Source organism: Bufo gargarizans, chromosome 2, assembly GCF_014858855.1.
Source record: "Bufo gargarizans isolate SCDJY-AF-19 chromosome 2, ASM1485885v1, whole genome shotgun sequence".
In the NCBI taxonomy this organism is placed as follows: Eukaryota; Metazoa; Chordata; class Amphibia; order Anura; family Bufonidae; genus Bufo; species Bufo gargarizans.
In genome coordinates this window covers 65604446-65623618 of record NC_058081.1, presented here as the reverse complement: position 1 = coordinate 65623618, position 19173 = coordinate 65604446, and the positions used below count along the sequence as shown (strand labels likewise).

General features: G+C 46.2%; 1 protein-coding gene across 1 annotated transcript in view; it reads right to left on the bottom strand.

Annotated features, from left to right (window-relative positions):
• The window catches only part of LOC122927339 (low affinity immunoglobulin epsilon Fc receptor-like), a 94707-nt gene that overhangs the window by 34265 nt on the left and 41269 nt on the right, over positions 1-19173 (bottom strand). Inside the window, exons 11-13 of the mRNA XM_044279089.1 lie at positions 18467-18520; positions 10116-10187; positions 8663-8716 (exon numbers count right to left, since the gene is read on the bottom strand). Coding sequence (XP_044135024.1) covers positions 8663-8716; positions 10116-10187; positions 18467-18520 — 180 coding nt within the window. The remainder of the gene's footprint in view (positions 1-8662; positions 8717-10115; positions 10188-18466; positions 18521-19173) is intronic.

The following is a 19173-nucleotide window of genomic DNA, read 5'->3' as shown; positions in this document are numbered from 1 at the left end:
CAGACAATATCCCGAAAAGTTGGTCCAGAGGCATCTTGACAAGGTCAGGCAACATACACGGACTCATTTGTTGACCAAGACAAAAACGAAAACCGATAATAAGAGATTACCTTTTGTGTCTACACATTCGGTTCTGAGCAAACAAATAGCTGGTTCGCTCAGACGAAATTGGCAAATTCTGACACGATCCTTTCCAGACATTGTGGAGTTTCAGACACCACCACTTATGTCATACAGGAGGTCCAGAAATCTGGGTGATCAGTTGGTGCATTCTTTTCTGCAGAGGCCTGAAAAATCACGCGTCTCCAGAAAAGGATGCTACCCCTGCCTCAACTGTTGCAATTGCAACAATGTACTGAAGGGACAGACCTTTTTCCATCCATACACTGGAAAGAAGTATGACATAAGGGGTTTCTACACATGTTCCTCTGAATTTGTGATCTATACATTGCAGTGCCCGTGTGGTCTCATCTATGTGGGTGAGACCACACAGGCCTGCAAATTGAGGATTAACCAGCATAGGTACTCCATCCAGAAACTGTTTTCTAAGATGGAGAATACTTCTGGAAATTTGGAAAGTGAACTTCCATTCCCGGAACATTTTTACAGACATAAACACAGCGTTGCACAATTGAGGTCCAGGATCATTGATGGCGTCCCCGCACCACGGAGAGGTGGTGATCGGGAACGACTATTAAAACGGCTGGAACTCAGATGGATCTTTGAACTGGACACCATTGAGCCTAAGGGACTCAATCGGGAGTTCAAGGTGGGTTCCCTCTTCTGAGTCATCATATGGGATGTGAAAAGAAGTTTTTTTTTTATATGTATTAAGTAATAGTACCCGATATTATATCGAGATTATTTGTAAATTTTATCCTTTTTTATCTCACCTCTTTTTTTGTTTATCACTAATAGATAAGGCATCCAGGCGTGATATGATCGAGAGATGGACCAAGGTGTTTTGGAAGCAGTGACCTGGGAGTCGCCTAGCAGGCTTATTATACCATCACACGAATTGTGCACAAGGTTTGATTCCATCGACTGGATATACGTGGCGGATGTATACCACATACATGATGGGTGGTTTGATAAGTCCTAAAATATTTGGCTTGGGAGCTGATTGATGTGGGCGGGCTATCTTGAGGTTTGGTGGCATAGGGTGTTACTTATTGGTAATATCATAAAAATAAATTTCTATACAGGAGATAATGGGGGTAAGCGCGGTAGGGGGCTTCCTCCTGACGGTGGGACCCAGACCGAGCAAGGGCACACATCGGTGGTCTCTCTTTTGACAGAGGGGGGCGATGGTTGTGGCCCTAGTATCCCTTGCCCAATAGTATTCTTTAACATGTTTGGGGTATATCATACCACTTCACCCCATGGTATTAGCCTATGGGAGGTATGGGTTTGAGTACTCTGTACCGTGCAAAGCACGGGACCTCACCCTATATGCCATTCCTGCCACTTCTGAACACATTTCCTTATAAATGAGTGTCAGGAGGACCGCATCCTTTGAACAGCCCCCAGCCCATTTGGAAGATCTTTCTTTTTCTCCTCTTTTCCCCCCTTTATATGGCCATATTTATGTGTGGCGCTATACATCTCCGCTTTACATATGCCCGGTTTGGTATTGAACCATAGTATAGATATAAATGAGTTTTCTCAAATAACCTGCTGGGATTGAGTACTGTGTTGCTGTCAAACAGACCTATATTGACATTAAACGATGTCACTTCTCTGATGTTGTGTCCTTGGTGATCGGCGTCTTTCTAGCTAGTTATGCGTACTAGAAATGATATTAAAAGAAAAGTTCTACATGAAAGGATTCATCTTTTCTGTAGGACCTGTGGTCACCATGACAGCGATCAGACGCTTATACACGTCACCAGTCAGGTGACTGATGGTAACGTCACTGATCATGTGACTATTCAGCTGACGATGTGAAACATGAGAATCCCGTTTGAACACTCGCGCAGCCGCAGTTGTATGCGGAAGACGCCGCACACCATGGACACAGAACAGAGTAATAGACCTCATATAAACGCCTGGTAAGCCTTATAATTAACATGCACTCTATTTGATAGGATGAATTAATACTGAGATTGTTTTTATCTGAGAGGGGGCGGGATTATTGTTGAAGCACACCCACTGTGTAATTGGTATGAATTAGTACCCTTATATAACATGAGTCACTTGTAAACATGTATGTAGCTTGATAAAGACTGTTGTCGAAACGTTGCTGCTGAACCTTTGGTGAATTAAAGAACACTGAACAAGCTTTTGGAGTGCTGTGACTTTCCTCATCTTCACTGGTAAATTTGGGGTCTCTGAGGCCGAGACCTGCCGTCACGAGCACCGCCGCAAAGCCCCTTGAACTATTCAAGTAAGTGGTGCTGTCCTACCATCCATTTTTGTGTTTCTCTCACTAGTTATGCACAGATAGGTGCCCTGTCACAGTAGTCATGCCCAGATATGTGCCCCTTATAATAGTATGCCCAGTTATGTGTCCCCTGACAGTAATTTGCCCAGTGAAGTGCCCCTGATAGTAATATGCCCAGTAAAGTGCCCCCTGACAGTAATATGCCCAGTAAAGTGCCCCCTGATAGCAATATGCCCAGTAAAGTGTCCCCTGACAGTAATATGGCCAGTAAAATGCCCCCTTCACAGGCAGTAGAAAATAAAATAAAACAGACTCCACATACTCACCTCCTTCCCGAGAAGCAGCAGGACCCACGGAGCTTGTGGCCGGCCCCACCCCTGCCACACCCCCAGCCCCACCCCTTACCCAGACCTGCAGTGCGGAGCGCCGGCAGGGTGTCACGACTGTGACTGATCCAGACAGGTCTGGGAGGAGAAGGTCGCAGCTACTCGCGATAGCTTGTGAGTTTGCTCTGTGGTTCAGGGTATTTCATCCGGGTTTTGCCTTGTGAACCTTTTTGTCCTGACTGGGAGTTTGTAGGCATCCTTCTCTGGTGAGTCCTGTCTGCCACTCCCAGCTACTATATTAGTTTCAGTTTCACTTGCAGTCATTGCCAGATATAGTCCTTACTTCCAGTGCTATTCTGACCTTTGAAGGAGATGGTTTGACGGTATTGCTGTGGAGCTCTTGTCTGGCGTGGACTGTCGTGTTTGGGATCACCTTCTCTGCTCGTGACTGGATAAGTCTATCTCTGTTATAGATTGTTTGTTTGTTGCTGTCTTCCCCTGTTGTTCTTCTAGACATGAGTGATGGTGACTAGTGCTCCCATCTGCCTTTCCCCAGTCTAGTCTTGCTAGGGTGACTGAGGGTTTAGGCATCCTGCTCACCGCACGGGTTCACACCCCGTCTAGGGTATCAGGGCAGACAGGTGCCAGCTTAGGGTTAGTCAGGGGTGGCCGTTCTATCTCCCATCCATAGATAAGGGTCCCCCTTCCCCTCCGTCTGGTACGACACGACTGCTGCTGGGATAGCGGTCGTGACAGTATATCTGGCCTTTAAAAAAAAAAAAAAAAAAAAAAAGTGATATTTCTTTATTTTTTTTTTGCTTGCTGTTTTGCTTTGTATTTTTTCTGTTCCACTATGGATCCAGTTACGGTTTTGGCGAAAGAATTACAGGGGTTATCCCTTGAAGTGGCAGGATTAAAAGCAACAGTGCTGCAGCAGCAGCAGCAATCCTTGGGTTCCACCGTTGCTACGGGAAACCAAGGTACTCCTGAGCCAAAAGTGGTTTTACCTGATAGGTTCTCAGGAGGGAGAGACCAATTTGTAACCTTCAGAGAAGCTTGTAAATTGTTCTTCAGGTTACGCCCTAGATCCTCTGGCGGCGAGGAACAACGGGTGGGCATTGTAATTTCTCTCCTGCAAGGAGATCCGCAGGCTTGGGCTTTCTCCCTACCATCAGACTCTCCGGCCTTACGATCAGTGGAGGAGTTTTTTGAAGCCCTGGGTCTCGTATATGATGACCCGGACAGGGTCTCACTGGCTGAGTCTAAGCTACGTGGACTTCGGCAAGAGAACCGGTCTGCTGAACTATATTGTTTCGAATTCCGTAGGTGGGCTACTGATACATTATGGAACGACTCGGCCCTTAGGAGTCAGTTCTGCCAGGGGTTATCTGAAAAATTAAAAGACGCGCTGGCGGTATACGAGGTCCCTGGGTCTCTTGAGGCTGCTATGTCTCTGTCTATAAGAATCGACAGACGACTCAAGGAGAGACTATTAAATTCTACAGAGGCCTCTATAGGGCAGGGATCGGTTTGTTATGATCCAGTCGAACCAATGCAAATGGGGGGCGCCACTAGACGGGTGAATCCTCCGAAGGTCCGCCGTAGGTCAGAGGTTTGTTATCGTTGTGGGGGGAGGGGTCATTTTGTAAAGGTATGTCCCTCAGAACCCAAGAGCCGCCGGAAAACTAGAGTCCCCAGATTGTGCGGAGGATAACAGTCTGGGCGTATTCGTTTCCTCCATACGCATGTCTCAGTTTTTGTTGTCCGCTACCGTTGAGGCTGGCAATAAGACTGAGATCTGTTCCGTCTTTTTGGACAGTGGGGCGGGGGTCAACTTGGTGGATTCACGGTTTGCTCAGGCTCTGGGTTTTACTCCAGAACCGGTACGCAGAACTATTCCTGTTTTTGCCATCGACTCCTCCCCTCTTACTCAGAGAGAGTTAACTCAGATCATCCATAACATCCATCTGCAGGTAGGGGACCTCCATAAAGAGCATATCTCTTGTTATGTCCTGGACGGTCTTCCGGCTCCTATGGTATTGGGGCTTCCCTGGCTGGTGACTCACAATCCAGTGGTGGATTGGCAGGCCGGGGAGATTGTGGAGTGGAGTGAACATTGTAAGGACAACTGCTTGAGTAGTAGGTGCTCTACACTCTCTGTAACATCTCTACTTGCCTTTCTGTCAGATTTTATGGATGTGTTGTCAGGGGTTACCACCTCATCGTCCATATGATTGCCCAATTAACCTATTACCTGGGGCAAAACTACCTAAAACCCGGTTATATAATCTTTCCGGCCCGGAGAGGAAGGCTATGCAAGATTATATCTCGGAGAGTTTGGCTAAGGGACACATCAGACCCTCTTCTTCACCCGTGGCTGCAGGGTTCTTTTTCGTTAAAAAGAAAGATGGGGGCCTGCGTCCTTGCCTGGATTTCCGGGAGTTAAACCGGATAACTATCCGAGATCCCTATCCTCTTCCTCTCATTCCCGACCTCTTTAATCAGGTTGCTGGTGCTAAATGGTTCTCCAAGATGGATCTCAGAGGAGCCTATAACCTGGTTCGCATCAAAGAGGAGGATGAGTGGAAGACTGCTTTTAATACTCCAGAAGGGCATTATGAAAATCTGGTTATGCCTTTTGGTCTTACTAATGCGCCTGCGGTGTTCCAACATTTTGTCAACTATATTTTTAGTCACCTTATCGGGAGATTTGTTGTGATATATCTTGATGTCTACTGGTCTATTCTCCAGATCTGGATACACATAAGATCCATGTGAGACAAGTGCTGCAGATATTAAGGGCCAACCAATTCTTTGCTAAATTAGAGAAATGTGTGTTCGCCGTAAAAAAACTGCCATTTCTGGGGTATGTGTTGTCAGATTCAGGTTTCCGCATGGATCCAGAGAAAGTCCGGGCGATTATGGACTGGGATCTGCCTGAGAACCTGAAGGCATTGCAACGCTTCCTGAGGTTTGCCAATTTTTATAGAAAGTTTATAAAGAACTATTCTTTGGTGGTCAAACCACTGACGGACATGACCCGAAAGGGATCCAATTTTTCCAAATGGTCACATGCAGCCAAAACTGCCTTTACATCTCTGAAGGAGAGATTCACCTCAGCCCCTATTCTCGTACAGCCAGATGTATCGCTTCCTTTTATTGTAGAGGTTGACGCATCAGAGGTGGGGGTGGGAGCGGTACTATCTCAGGGCCCGTCCCCTGGTGAATGGCGTCTGTGTGCTTTCTTTTCGAAGAAATTGTCTACTGCAGAAAGGAACTATGATATTGGCAACAGGGAACTTTTGGCTATTAAGTTGGCTTTTGAGGAGGGGCGTCATTTTTTGGAGGGGGCGGTTCATCCCGTCACAGTGATTACTGATTACAAAAACGTATTATATCTGGAGTCTGCTAAACGTCTTACCCCTAGACAGGCTCGGTGGTCGTTATTTTTTACTAGGTTTAATTTTGTAATAACCTATCGCCCTGGAGGGGGTGATGTTGATGTACCAGAGCCTATTTTGCAAAAGGGGGTGGTGGTCTCTGCATTACACTCAGGTTTAGAGGGGAGGGTGTTGGAAGCTCAGGGGGACGCCCCGGCCTCCTGCCCCTCGGGTAAACTGTTTGTGCCAGAAAATTTACGCCTGGAGATACTAAAAGAACACCATAACTCCACACTGGCAGGACACCCAGGTAGTAGGGCAACCTCTGAATTAGTGTCTCGTTGGTTCTGGTGGCCTAAGTGGCGCCAGGAGGTGTTGAATTTTGTGTCTGCATGTGCTACCTGTGCTCGTTCTAAGGTAGATCATACTCGTCCGGCAGGGCGTCTTTTACCTCTGGCCATCCCCAACAGGCCTTGGACGCACCTATCAATCGATTTCATTACGGATCTACCAGTATCAGCGGGGAAGACTGTTATTCTTGTAGTTGTTGACAGATTCAGTAAAATGGTGCACTTTATTGCTCTTACCGCATTGCCTAATGCTAACACACTGGCTCAGGTTTTTATTGACCACATCGTGAAGCTTCACGGGGTCCCTTCCGATATTGTTTCGGATCGTGGTACCCAATTTGTTTCTAAATTTTGGAAAGCTTTTTGTTCTCGTTTAGGGGTTCATCTGTCGTTTTCTTCATCTTTCCAGCCACAGTCCAACGGTCAGACTGAACGTACCAATCAAAACCTAGAGACATATTTGAGATGCTTTGTTTCCGAAAATCAGGAGGAGTGGTCATCTTATTTACCATTAGCCGAGTTTGCCATTAATAATCGTCGTCAAGAATCCACCGATAAGTCACCATTTTTTGGTGCGTATGGTTTCCATCCTCAGTTTTGTACGTTTAGTGAGGGGGTCCCTCTGGGATTCCCGAGGAGGAACGATTTGCGTCTTCACTTTCATCAGTGTGGCAGAGTGTGCAAGAAAGTTTGAAGAGAATTGGTGGTAGATACAAACGTGTGGCTGATAAGAAGCGCTCTGAAGGTCCGGACCTTGGGGTGAATGACTTGGTGTGGTTGTCTACCAGAAATATCAAGTTGAAGGTTCCCTCGTGGAAATTAGGTCCGAGATTTATTGGTCCTTATAGGGTAATTAAGATCATTAACCCGGTGGCTTTTCGTCTGGAGCTACCTCAGACTCTAAGGATCCATAATGTCTTCCACAGGTCTCTGCTTAAGAGATATGTAGAACCTCCTGAACCATTGCCATTACCGCCTCCACCGGTGGTTGTTGATGGCAGTCTTGAGTTTCAGGTAGAAAAGATTGTTGATTCACGATATGTTCCCCGCTCTCTTCAGTACCTGGTGCACTGGAAATGTTATGGTTCCGAAGAGAGAATGTGGGTGCCAGCATCATAGATAAAGGCGGACAGACTCATTCAGGTTTTCATAGGTCCCATCCGGAGAGGCCTGGTCTTGAGGGTCCGGTGGCCCTTCGTAGAAAGGGGGGTACTGTCACGGTTGTGACTGATCCAGACAGGTCTGGGAGGAGAAGGTCGCAGCGACTTGCTGCTCGCGATAGCTTGTGAGTTTGCTCTGTGGTTCAGGGTATGTCATCCGGGTTTTGTCTTGTGAACCTTTTTGTCCTGACTGGGAGTTTGTAGGCATCCTTCTCAGGTGAGTCCTGTCTGCCACTCCCAGCTACTATATTAGTTTCAGTTTCACTTGCAGTCATTGCCAGATATAGTCCTTACTTCCAGTGCTTTTCTGACCTTTGAAGGAGATCGTTTGATGGTATTGCTGTGGAGCTCTTGTCTGGTGTGGACTGTCGTGTTTGGGATCACCTTCTCTGCTCGTGACTGGATAAGTCTATCTCTGTTATAGATTGTTTGTTTGTTGCTGTCTTCCCCTGTTGTTCTTCTAGACATGAGTGATGGTGACTAGTGCTCCCATCTGCCTTTCCCCAGTCTAGTCTTGCTAGAATGACTGAGGGTTTAGGCATCCTGCTCGCCGCACGGGTTCACATCCCGTCTAGGGTATCAGGGCAGACAGGTGCCAGCTTAGGGTTAGTCAGGGGTGGCCGTTCTATCTCCCATCCATAGATAAGGGTCCCCTTTCCCCTCCGTCTGGTACGACACGACTGCTGCTGGGATATCGGTCGTGACACAGGGAGGAGGAATGATGAAGCAGAGAGCGGACGGCCGGCTCTTGCTTCATCATTACAGGCAGCTGTTTATACTTCCTATGAACGCAGGGACAGCAGCCAGAAAGCGGGACATACCTCCCCCATACCGGGACCGCCGGACAGCCACTGCAATAAGGGACTGTCCTGCCAGATCCAAGACAGTTGGGAGGAATGCCATAGAACTTTCCCAGTGTTTTGAAGGAACTGTCTAGAAAATTCTCTTGTACCAACACTGTCAGGGATGATAGCTAGAGGCTCAGTAAGACTAATGTAAAGAGAACCTATAAAACACTACAAGTAGCAAGATCCATCACTAGGAATGAAAGTCTACAACGTACCCAATGTCTTGTTAATGTGCTTGCTGTTGGCCATAAGTGTGTCTTGCAAGTTCCCTGCAACATAAAACAAAATATGAGCACACAGCTAGCGAGTATGGCAATGAATAGAGAACTGGTACAGTGAACCGCTTCTGAGTAGACCACCCCGATCAAGGTCAGATTTTATTTTGATAAATTTGCAATTTATTATATCCTATGTACTGTATATTGCCTTCTTCTTAACATACCACCCCTCAAGGCAATGGCAGATTATAATATGGGCGTTTGGGCGGCTCAGATACTTGATACAAATTGTGGTTTGATCACAACCACAGCAAAACTGCTTTGTGCAATGATCTCTGGCCCGTGACTTAAAGGGCATCTTTCTATTAGCAGCTAAAGATATCTGTGTTGGTCCTATGTTCATATGGTATGTGCCCGCATTGCTGTGAAAAATGATGGGGATATTGCCATTACTCCTTGAAGCTCTGCCTTCTCTGCAACTGATGCGCCCTTTGATTGACAGGGCCAGGCAGTGAAAACGTGATCACATGTGGCCCTGTCAATCAAAGTGCAGAGGTGGAGCAGTTGCAGAGAGAGCAGAGCCTCTAGGAGTAATGGTTACGCCCCCGTTGCTCCTACAGGCTAATTTGCATACATTAAAACTTTATTTTTCTCTGCAATGCGGGCACATATGAACATGGGACCAACACTAATGCCTTCAGCTGCCAAGTGCACATGTAGCAGGTCAGCCAGTGTCATAGGTACAAATTTGCTGACAGATGCCCTTTAAAAGACTGTGCACTATTACAGCTGTTTTTAGCATGTCATGCCAAAATTGCAACAAAACTGCTTTGTGCAACTTCTGAAGGTCCTTAACATGTAATTGTCATTTTCAGTAATGTATTTTATTAGTGAAAGATTTTCTTTGTACTAGGAAACAGCATGCAAAGAGTCTTCTAAACATCACTTTAACTGAGCATTGCTATAGAGAGTCTGTCTTTAGTTCTACCGAGCACTGAAGACCCTTCCAGCTTGTCTCTTGTCACTACCCAAGTCCCTGACTATGTTCATGTGCCCTGTTACTGCCCATCACCCTGCAGTCTTCAGTGCTCAGTAGAACTGAAGACAGACCCTCTTTAGGTCAAAGACTGTGGACTGATTAATTTCTTCAGATATCTTTACAGTGGTCGGTGCTTACACAGAACTCCAAATCTCCTGCGTAGAGATACAGGTAAATGGAAAAAAAAAAAAAAAAACCTTCAGCCACCACTAGTGGGAGCTTACCATATACTGTATATGCATTAAACGTATGGTGACTGCAAGCAACCACGAAAAACGCTTGGACAACTATAAAGATATTGGACTTGTTTAGGTTAACATAAACCAAATGGTATTAAAGTCTGTGACATTTACCATATGATATGTCTACCTGAATCAGAGTAAAGGAAAAATCATACGGACATTGGCTTACCCATCGTATTGCTGAGATTGGCCACTTTAGTCTTTAGATCGCCCTGCTCCTCCTCAGAATTCTTCTGGAAATCTGAAGGTGGAGATATTAGAGTATTGCTGAAATAACTGGACTGGGATATGCTATGACTATGGTATACTATACTGTTATGCTATGTCCGTCATATACTATCTGTATCATACGCTATGACAATGGTATACAAGGTGGGCCACAAAAAAAACAGAAGCGTGTTTCCCTTGGGTGGTTTACACAGGATAATGGAAGAATGACGTACTTACTCATTATGAAGTGGTTTCCGCCAGCGGTTATACAAAGCTGTGCCACCTTATCATGTTGAGGAACACCACATGACATATTCTAGAGATAATGTGGGCACTGTCTGGGGATCACTTTTATAAATCCTTTCCTTCAGGTAACCCCACAGATAAAAGTTGCACACCGTTAGGTCTGAGGAACAAGGTGGCCTCAACCTTTTTCTCACACATGTGACATATGGCAAATGCCTTGTCTTGCTGAAAGAAAGTATACTGCTTGATGACGGCTATGTTCACATTTCCATCAGAGACTATTGGGCACACAATCCATGTACCCATAGCCGTGCATCAAAAAACAATTTTTGGATCATGAAGTGGCTGTTGGTGCAGCCTGTGTGAATTTTCTGTGCGCCAGTACCTATTGTTCTGTGACAATAACACCCCCGGTTAGATGGAACCACTCTTCATGATGTATTACAATGGGTGCAAATGTCTTGCTACGAGCGACATGCTGTTCTGCTGACCTGCGCCTTCTGAGATAATTTTTTCTCGCCAATTCCCTCAAGCTTCTCATAATCTTCTACTAGATGACTGCAACAATGGCAGGTTTCTGAACATATGGTGTCCGGTTTTTTTGTTTAGTTTTTTGTGGTTGACCACAGATCCTCTGTGACCTACTTCTTCACCAAGTCATGTGGGTTAGCCACTTTCTAGACCTTCCAATAGGAAAATCAACCAGCAAAACAGCCGTGGGTTTCTTTGAATGAGCTTGTGTGTACAGATAGCCCTCCACTACAGTGCTCATTGTCCTGTATGTGGATGAGGCTCCTAAAAAAAGAATAGACCTCCTCTTGGACATTCAAAAGAGCTAGCAAATCTCCTAGGTGTCTCATGAAGGACTGTATACTCTTAGAAAGCAGTGCTCTATGTACCTTAATGCTATATCATCATCAGATCTCTGAGGCCCACGTATTTTAGGCCTACTGGCTAGTGTGAAAACTGAAGGATTTTAGGATTTTTTTTATATAGTGACATAGAATTTTTTTTTTTTAATTGCTTTCTGATTACATATTCCCTCTAACCTCTTCTCCCCTTCTCTCCATGTTTTGTCATTCCCAGTAATCAGGAATTTAACAAATGAAATATTTGTTTATTTTTAAGAAATGCCTGCAGTATAAATTTTATCTTCTGGGTTCATATGAATAGGATGATTTTCAATATGTATGGTTTCTCTTTATTTTACAAATTTTTCACAATAAAATACTTTTTATGGAAAAGTAAGCCAGCATTGATCTGGTGTAAAAAAGAGAAAAAATCCTTAACTTGCAAGATGTACCAAGAGGCTCCAAATCTATCACACAGTCACATCTGCCGGTCTCATTTTATGCTGTCTAAATTTTCAGCTTTTCATCATATTCCCGCTTTTTTGAAACAGTAAGTAGATATTTAAAGACAAGGGGAAGGCCACATTATATGTTCCATGTTATCGCCCATAGCATGCCTTCCAACCTTTGAAACAAAGGTAGGGGACACTATGTGCGGCAAATTTTTTCCACATAACTAAACACCTAATCCTAACCAGTCCCCTAAATGCCCCCACATAGTAATTATTCCCCCTTTATGCCACCACACAGTAGTTATGCCAGCATTGTGCTCCCTTCACAGTAGTTATGGCCAGATATGTGACCCTCACAGTAGGTATGCTCATATATGTGCCCCCTGACAGTAGCAATGCTCAGATATTTGCCCCCACTCATTGGTTATGGCCAGATAGGTACCCCCTCACAGTAGCTATACCCAGATATGTGCCCCCTCTCAGTAGTTATGCCCAGATATGTGCTCCCTCACAGCAGTTATGCCCTGATTTTTGCCCTCTCACAGTAGTTAGGGCCAGATATGTGTCCCCTCTCACTAGTTATGCACAGATAGGTGCCCCGTCACAGTAGTCATGCCCAGATATGTGCCCCTTATAATAGTATGCCCAGTTATGTGTCCCCTGACAGTAATTTGCCCAGTGAAGTGCCCCTGATAGTAATATGCCCAGTAAAGTGCCCCCTGACAGTAATATGCCAGTAAAGTGCCCCCTGATAGTAATATGCCCAGTAAAGTGCCCCCTGATAGCAATATGCCCAGTAAAGTGTCCCCTGACAGTAATATGGCCAGTAAAATGCCCCCTTCACAGGCAGTAGAAAATAAAACAGACTCCACATACTCACCTCCTTCCCGAGAAGCAGCAGGACACACAGAGCTTGTGGCCGGCCCCACCCCTGCCACGCCCCCAGCCCCACCCCTTACCCAGACCTGCAGTGTGGAGCGCCGGCAGGGTGTCACGACTGTGACTGATCCAGACAGGTCTGGGAGGAGAAGGTCGCAGCTACTCGCGATAGCTTGTGAGTTTGCTCTGTGGTTCAGGGTATGTCATCCGGGTTTTGCCTTGTGAACCTTTTTGTCCTGACTGGGAGTTTGTAGGCATCCTTCTCAGGTGAGTCCTGTCTGCCACTCCCAGCTACTATATTAGTTTCAGTTTCACTTGCAGTCATTGCCAGATATAGTCCTTACTTCCAGTGCTATTCTGACCTTTGAAGGAGATCGTTTGACGGTATTGCTGTGGAGCTCTTGTCTGGCGTGGACTGTCGTGTTTGGGATCACCTTCTCTGCTCGTGACTGGATAAGTCTATCTCTGTTATAGATTGCTTGTTTGTTGCTGTCTTCCCCTGTTGTTCTTCTAGACATGAGTGATGGTGACTAGTGCTCCCATCTGCCTTTTCCCAGTCTAGTCTTGCTAGGGTGACTGAGGGTTTAGGCATCCTGCTCGCCGCACGGGTTCACACCCCGTCTAGGGTATCAGGGCAGACAGGTGCCAGCTTAGGGTTAGTCAGGGGTGGCCGTTCTATCTCCCATCCATAGATAAGGGTCCCCCTTCCCCTCCGTCTGGTACGACACGACTGCTGCTGGGATAGCGGTCGTGACAGTATATCTGGCCTTTAAAAAAAAAAAAAAAGTGATATTTCTTTATTTATTTTTTTTGCTTGCTGTTTTGCTTTGTATTTTTTCTGTTCCACTATGGATCCGGTTACGGTTTTGGCAAAAGAATTACAGGGGTTATCCCTTGAAGTGGCAGGATTAAAAGCAACAGTGCTGCAGCAGCAGCAGCAGCAATCCTTGGGTTCCACCGTTGCTACGGGAAACCAAGGTACTCCTGAGCCAAAAGTGGTTTTACCTGATAGGTTCTCAGGAGGGAGTGACCAATTTGTAACCTTCAGAGAAGCTTGTAAATTGTTCTTCAGGTTACGCCCTAGATCCTCTGGCGGCGAGGAACAACGGGTGGGCATTGTAATTTCTCTCCTGCAAGGAGATCCGCAGGCTTGGGCTTTCTCCCTACCATCAGACTCTCCGGCCTTACGATCAGTGGAGGAGTTTTTTGAAGCCCTGGGTCTCGTATATGATGACCCGGACAGGGTCTCACTGGCTGAGTCTAAGCTAAGTGGACTTCGGCAAGAGAACCGGTCTGCTGAACTATATTGTTCCGAATTCCGTAGGTGGACTACTGATATATTATGGAACGACTCTGCCCTTAGGAGTCAGTTCTGCCAGGGGTTGTCTGAAAAATTAAAAGACGCGCTGGCGGTATACGAGGTCCCTGGGTCTCTTGAGGCTGCTATGTCTCTGTCTATAAGAATCGACAGACGACTCAAGGAGAGACTATTAAATTCTACAGAGGCCTCTATAGGGCAGGGATCGGTTTGTTATGATCCAGTCGAAAGGTATGTCCCTCAGAACCCAAGAGAACAAACAAAGGAGCCGCCGGAAAACTATAGTCCCCAGATTGTGCGGAGGATAACAGTCTGGGCGTATTCGTTTCCTCCATACGCATGTCTCAGTTTTTGTTGTCCGCTACCGTTGAGGCTGGCAATAAGACTGAGATCTGTTCCGTCTTTTTGGACAGTGGGGCGGGGGTCAACTTGGTGGATTCACGGTTTGCTCAGGCTCTGGGTTTTACTCCAGAACCGGTACGCAGAACTATTCCTGTTTTTGCCATCGACTCCTCCCCTCTTACTCAGAGAGAGTTAACTCAGATCATCCATAACATCCATCTGCAGGTAGGGGACCTCCATAAAGAGCATATCTCTTGTTATGTCCTGGACGGTCTTCCGGCTCCTATGGTATTGGGGCTTCCCTGGCTGGTGACTCACAATCCAGTGGTGGATTGGCAGGCCGGGGAGATTGTGGAGTGGAGTGAACATTGTAAGGACAACTGCTTGAGTAGTAGGTGCTCTACACTCTCTGTAACATCTCTACTTGCCTTTCTGTCAGATTTTATGGATGTGTTCTCTGAGAAGGGTTGTCAGGGGTTACCACCTCATCGTCCATATGATTGCCCAATTAACCTATTACCTGGGGCAAAACTACCTAAAACCCGGTTATATAATCTTTCCGGCCCGGAGAGGAAGGCTATGCAAGATTATATCTCGGAGAGTTTGGCTAAGGGACACATCAGACCCTCTTCTTCACCCGTGGCTGCAGGGTTCTTTTTCGTTAAAAAGAAAGATGGGGGCCTGCGTCCTTGCCTGGATTTCCGGGAGTTAAACCGGATAACTATCCGAGATCCCTATCCTCTTCCTCTCATTCCCGACCTCTTTAATCAGGTTGCTGGTGCTAAATGGTTCTCCAAGATGGATCTCAGAGGAGCCTATAACCTGGTTCGCATCAAAGAGGGGGATGAGTGGAAGACTGCTTTTAATACTCCAGAAGGGCATTATAAAAATCTGGTTATGCCTTTTGGTCTTACTAATGCGCCTGCGGTGTTCCAACATTTTGTCAACTATATTTTTAGTCACCTTATCGGGAGATTTGTTGTGATATATCTTGATGACATCCTGGTCTATTCTCCAGATCTGGATACACATAAGATCCATGTGAGACAAGTGTTGCAGATATTAAGGGCCAACAAATTCTTTGCTAAATTAGAGAAATGTGTGTTCGCCGTAAAAAAACTGCCATTTCTGGGGTATGTGTTGTCAGATTCAGGTTTCCGCATGGATCCAGAGAAAGTCCGGGCGATTATGGACTGGGATCTGCCTGAGAACCTGAAGGCATTGCAACGCTTCCTGGGGTTTGCCAATTTTTATAGAAAGTTTATAAAGAACTATTCTTTGGTGGTCAAACCACTGACGGACATGACCCGAAAGGGATCCAATTTTTCCAAATGGTCACATGCAGCCAAAACTGCCTTTACATCTCTGAAGGAGAGATTCACCTCAGCCCCTATTCTCGTACAGCCAGATGTATCGCTTCCTTTTATTGTAGAGGTTGACGCATCAGAGGTGGGGGTGGGAGCGGTACTATCTCAGGGCCCGTCCCCTGGTGAATGGCGTCTGTGTGCTTTCTTTTCGAAGAAATTGTCTACTGCAGAAAGGAACTATGATATTGGCAACAGGGAACTTTTGGCTATTAAGTTGGCTTTTGAGGAGTGGCGTCATTTTTTGGAGGGGGCGGTTCATCCCGTCACGGTGATTACTGATTACAAAAACGTATTATATCTGGAGTCTGCTAAACGTCTTACCCCTAGACAGGCTCGGTGGTCGTTATTTTTTACTAGGTTTAATTTTGTAATAACCTATCGCCCTGGAGGGGGTGATGTTGATGTACCAGAGCCTATTTTGCAAAAGGGGGTGGTGGTCTCTGCATTACACTCAGGTTTAGAGGGGAGGGTGTTGGAAGCTCAGGGGGATGCCCCGGCCTCCTGCCCCTCGGGTAAACTGTTTGTGCCAGAAAATTTACGCCTGGAGATACTAAAAGAACACCATAACTCCACACTGGCAGGACACCCAGGTAGTAGGGCAACCTCTGAATTAGTGTATCGTTGGTTCTGGTGGCCTAAGTGGCGCCAGGAGGTGTTGAATTTTGTGTCTGCATGTGCTACCTGTGCTCGTTCTAAGGTAGATCATACTCGTCCGGCAGGGCGTCTTTTACCTCTGGCCATCCCCAACAGGCCTTGGACGCACCTATCAATGGATTTCATTACGGATCTACCAGTATCAGCGGGGAAGACTGTTATTCTTGTAGTTGTTGACAGATTCAGTAAAATGGTGCACTTTATTGCTCTTACCGCATTGCCTAATGCTAACACACTGGCTCAGGTTTTTATTGACCACATCGTGAAGCTTCACGGGGTCCCTTCCGATATTGTTTCGGATCGTGGTACCCAATTTGTTTCTAAATTTTGGAAAGCTTTTTGTTCTCGTTTAGGGGTTCATCTGTCGTTTTCTTCATCTTTCCAGCCACAGTCCAACGGTCAGACTGAACGTACCAATCAAAACCTAGAGACATATTTGAGATGCTTTGTTTCCGAAAATCAGAAGGAGTGGTCATCTTATTTACCATTAGCCGAGTTTGCCATTAATAATCGTCGTCAAGAATCCACCGATAAGTCACCATTTTTTGGTGCGTATGGTTTCCATCCTCAGTTTTGTACGTTTAGTGAGGGGGGGCCCTCTGGGATTCCCGAGGAGGAATGATTTGCGTCTTCACTTTCATCAGTGTGGCAGAGTGTGCAAGAAAGTTTGAAGAGAATTGGTGGTAGATACAAACGTGTGGCTGATAAGAAGCGCTCTGAAGGTCCGGACCTTGGGGTGAATGACTTGGTGTGGTTGTCTACCAGAAATATCAAGTTGAAGGTTCCCTCGTGGAAATTAGGTCCGAGATTTATTGGTCCTTATAGGGTAATTAAGATCATTAACCCGGTGGCTTTTCGTCTGGAGCTACCTCAGACTCTAAGGATCCATAATGTCTTCCACAGGTCTCTGCTTAAGAGATATGTAGAACCTCCTGAACCATTGCCATTACCGCCTCCACCGGTGGTTGTTGATGGCAGTCTTGAGTTTCAGGTAGAAAAGATTGTTGATTCACGATATGTTCCCCGCTCTCTTCAGTACCTGGTGCACTGGAAAGGTTATGGTTCCGAAGAGAGAATGTGGGTGCCAGCATCAGAGATAAAGGCGGACAGACTCATTCGGGTTTTTCATAGGTCCCATCCGGAGAGGCCTGGTCTTGAGGGTCCGGTGGCCCCTCGTAGAAAGGGGGGTACTGTCACGGTTGTGACTGATCCAGACAGGTCTGGGAGGAGAAGGTCGCAGCGACTTGCTGCTCGCGATAGCTTGTGGGTTTGATCTGTGGTTCAGGGTATGTCATCCGGGTTTTGTCTTGTGAAACTTTTTGTCCTGACTGGGAGTTTGTAGGCATCCTTCTCAGGTGAGTCCTGTCTGCCACTCCCAGCTACTATATTCGTTTCAGTTTCACTTGCAGTCATTGCCAGATATAGTCCTTACTTCCAGTGCTTTTCTGACCTTTGAAGGAGATGGTTTGACGGTATTGCTGTGGAGCTCTTGTCTGGCGTGGACTGTCGTGTTTGGGATCACCTTCTCTGCTCGTGACTGGATAAGTCTATCTCTGTTATAGATTCTTTGTTTGTTGCTGTCTTCCCCTGTTGTTCTTCTAGACATGAGTGATGGTGACTAGTGCTCCCATCTGCCTTTCCCCAGTCTAGTCTTGCTAGGGTGACTGAGGGTTTAGGCATCCTGCTCGCCGCACGGGTTCACACCCCGTCTAGGGTATCAGGGCAGACAGGTGCCAGCTTAGGGTTAGTCAGGGGTGGCCGTTCTATCTCCCATCCATAGATAAGGGTCCCCTTTCCCCTCCGTCTGGTACGACACGACTGCTGCTGGGATATCGGTCGTGACACAGGGAGGAGGAATGATGAAGCAGAGAGCGGACGGCTGGCTCTTGCTTCATCATTACAGGCAGCTGTTTATACTTCCTATGAACGCAGGGACAGCAGCCAGAAAGCGGGACATACCTCCCCCATACCGGGACCGCCGGACAGCCACTGCAATAAGGGACTGTCCTGCCAGATCCAAGACAGTTGGGAGGAATGCCATAGAACTTTCCCAGTGTTTTGAAGGAACTGTCTAGAAAATTCTCTTGTACCAACACTGTCAGGGATGATAGCTAGAGGCTCAGTAAGACTAATGTAAAGAGAACCTATAAAACACTACAAGTAGCAAGATCCATCACTAGAAATGAAAGTCTACAACGTACCCAATGTCTTGTTAATGTGCCTGCTGTTGGCCATAAGTGTGTCTTGCAAGTTCCCTGCAACATAAAACAAAATATGAGCACACAGCTAGCGAGTATGGCAATGAATAGAGAACTGGTACAGTGAACCGCTTCTGAGTAGACCACCCCGATCAAGGTCAGATTTTATTTTGATAAATTAGCAATTTATTATATCCTATGTACTGTATATTGCCTTCTTCTTAACATACCACCCCTCAAGGCAATGGCAGATTATAATATGGGCGTTTGGGCGGCTCAGATACTTGATACAAATTGTGGTTTGATCACAACCACAGCAAAACTGCTTTGTGCAATGATCTATGGCCCGTGACTTAAAGGGCATCTTTCTATTAGCAGCTAAAGATATCTGTGTTGGTCCTATGTTCATACGGTATGTGCCCGCATTGCTGTGAAAAATGATGGGGATATTGCCATTACTCCTTGAAGCTCTGCTCTCTCTGCAACTGATGCGCCCTTTGATTGACAGGGCCAGGCAGTGAAAACATGATCACATGTGGCCCTGTCAATCAAAGTGCAGAGGTGGAGCAGTTGCAGAGAGAGCAGAGCCTCTAGGAGTAATGGTAACGCCCCCGTTGCTCCTAGAGGCTAATTTGCATACATTAAAACTTAATTTTTCTCTGCAATGCAGGCACATATGAACATGGGACCAACACTAATGCCTTAAGCTG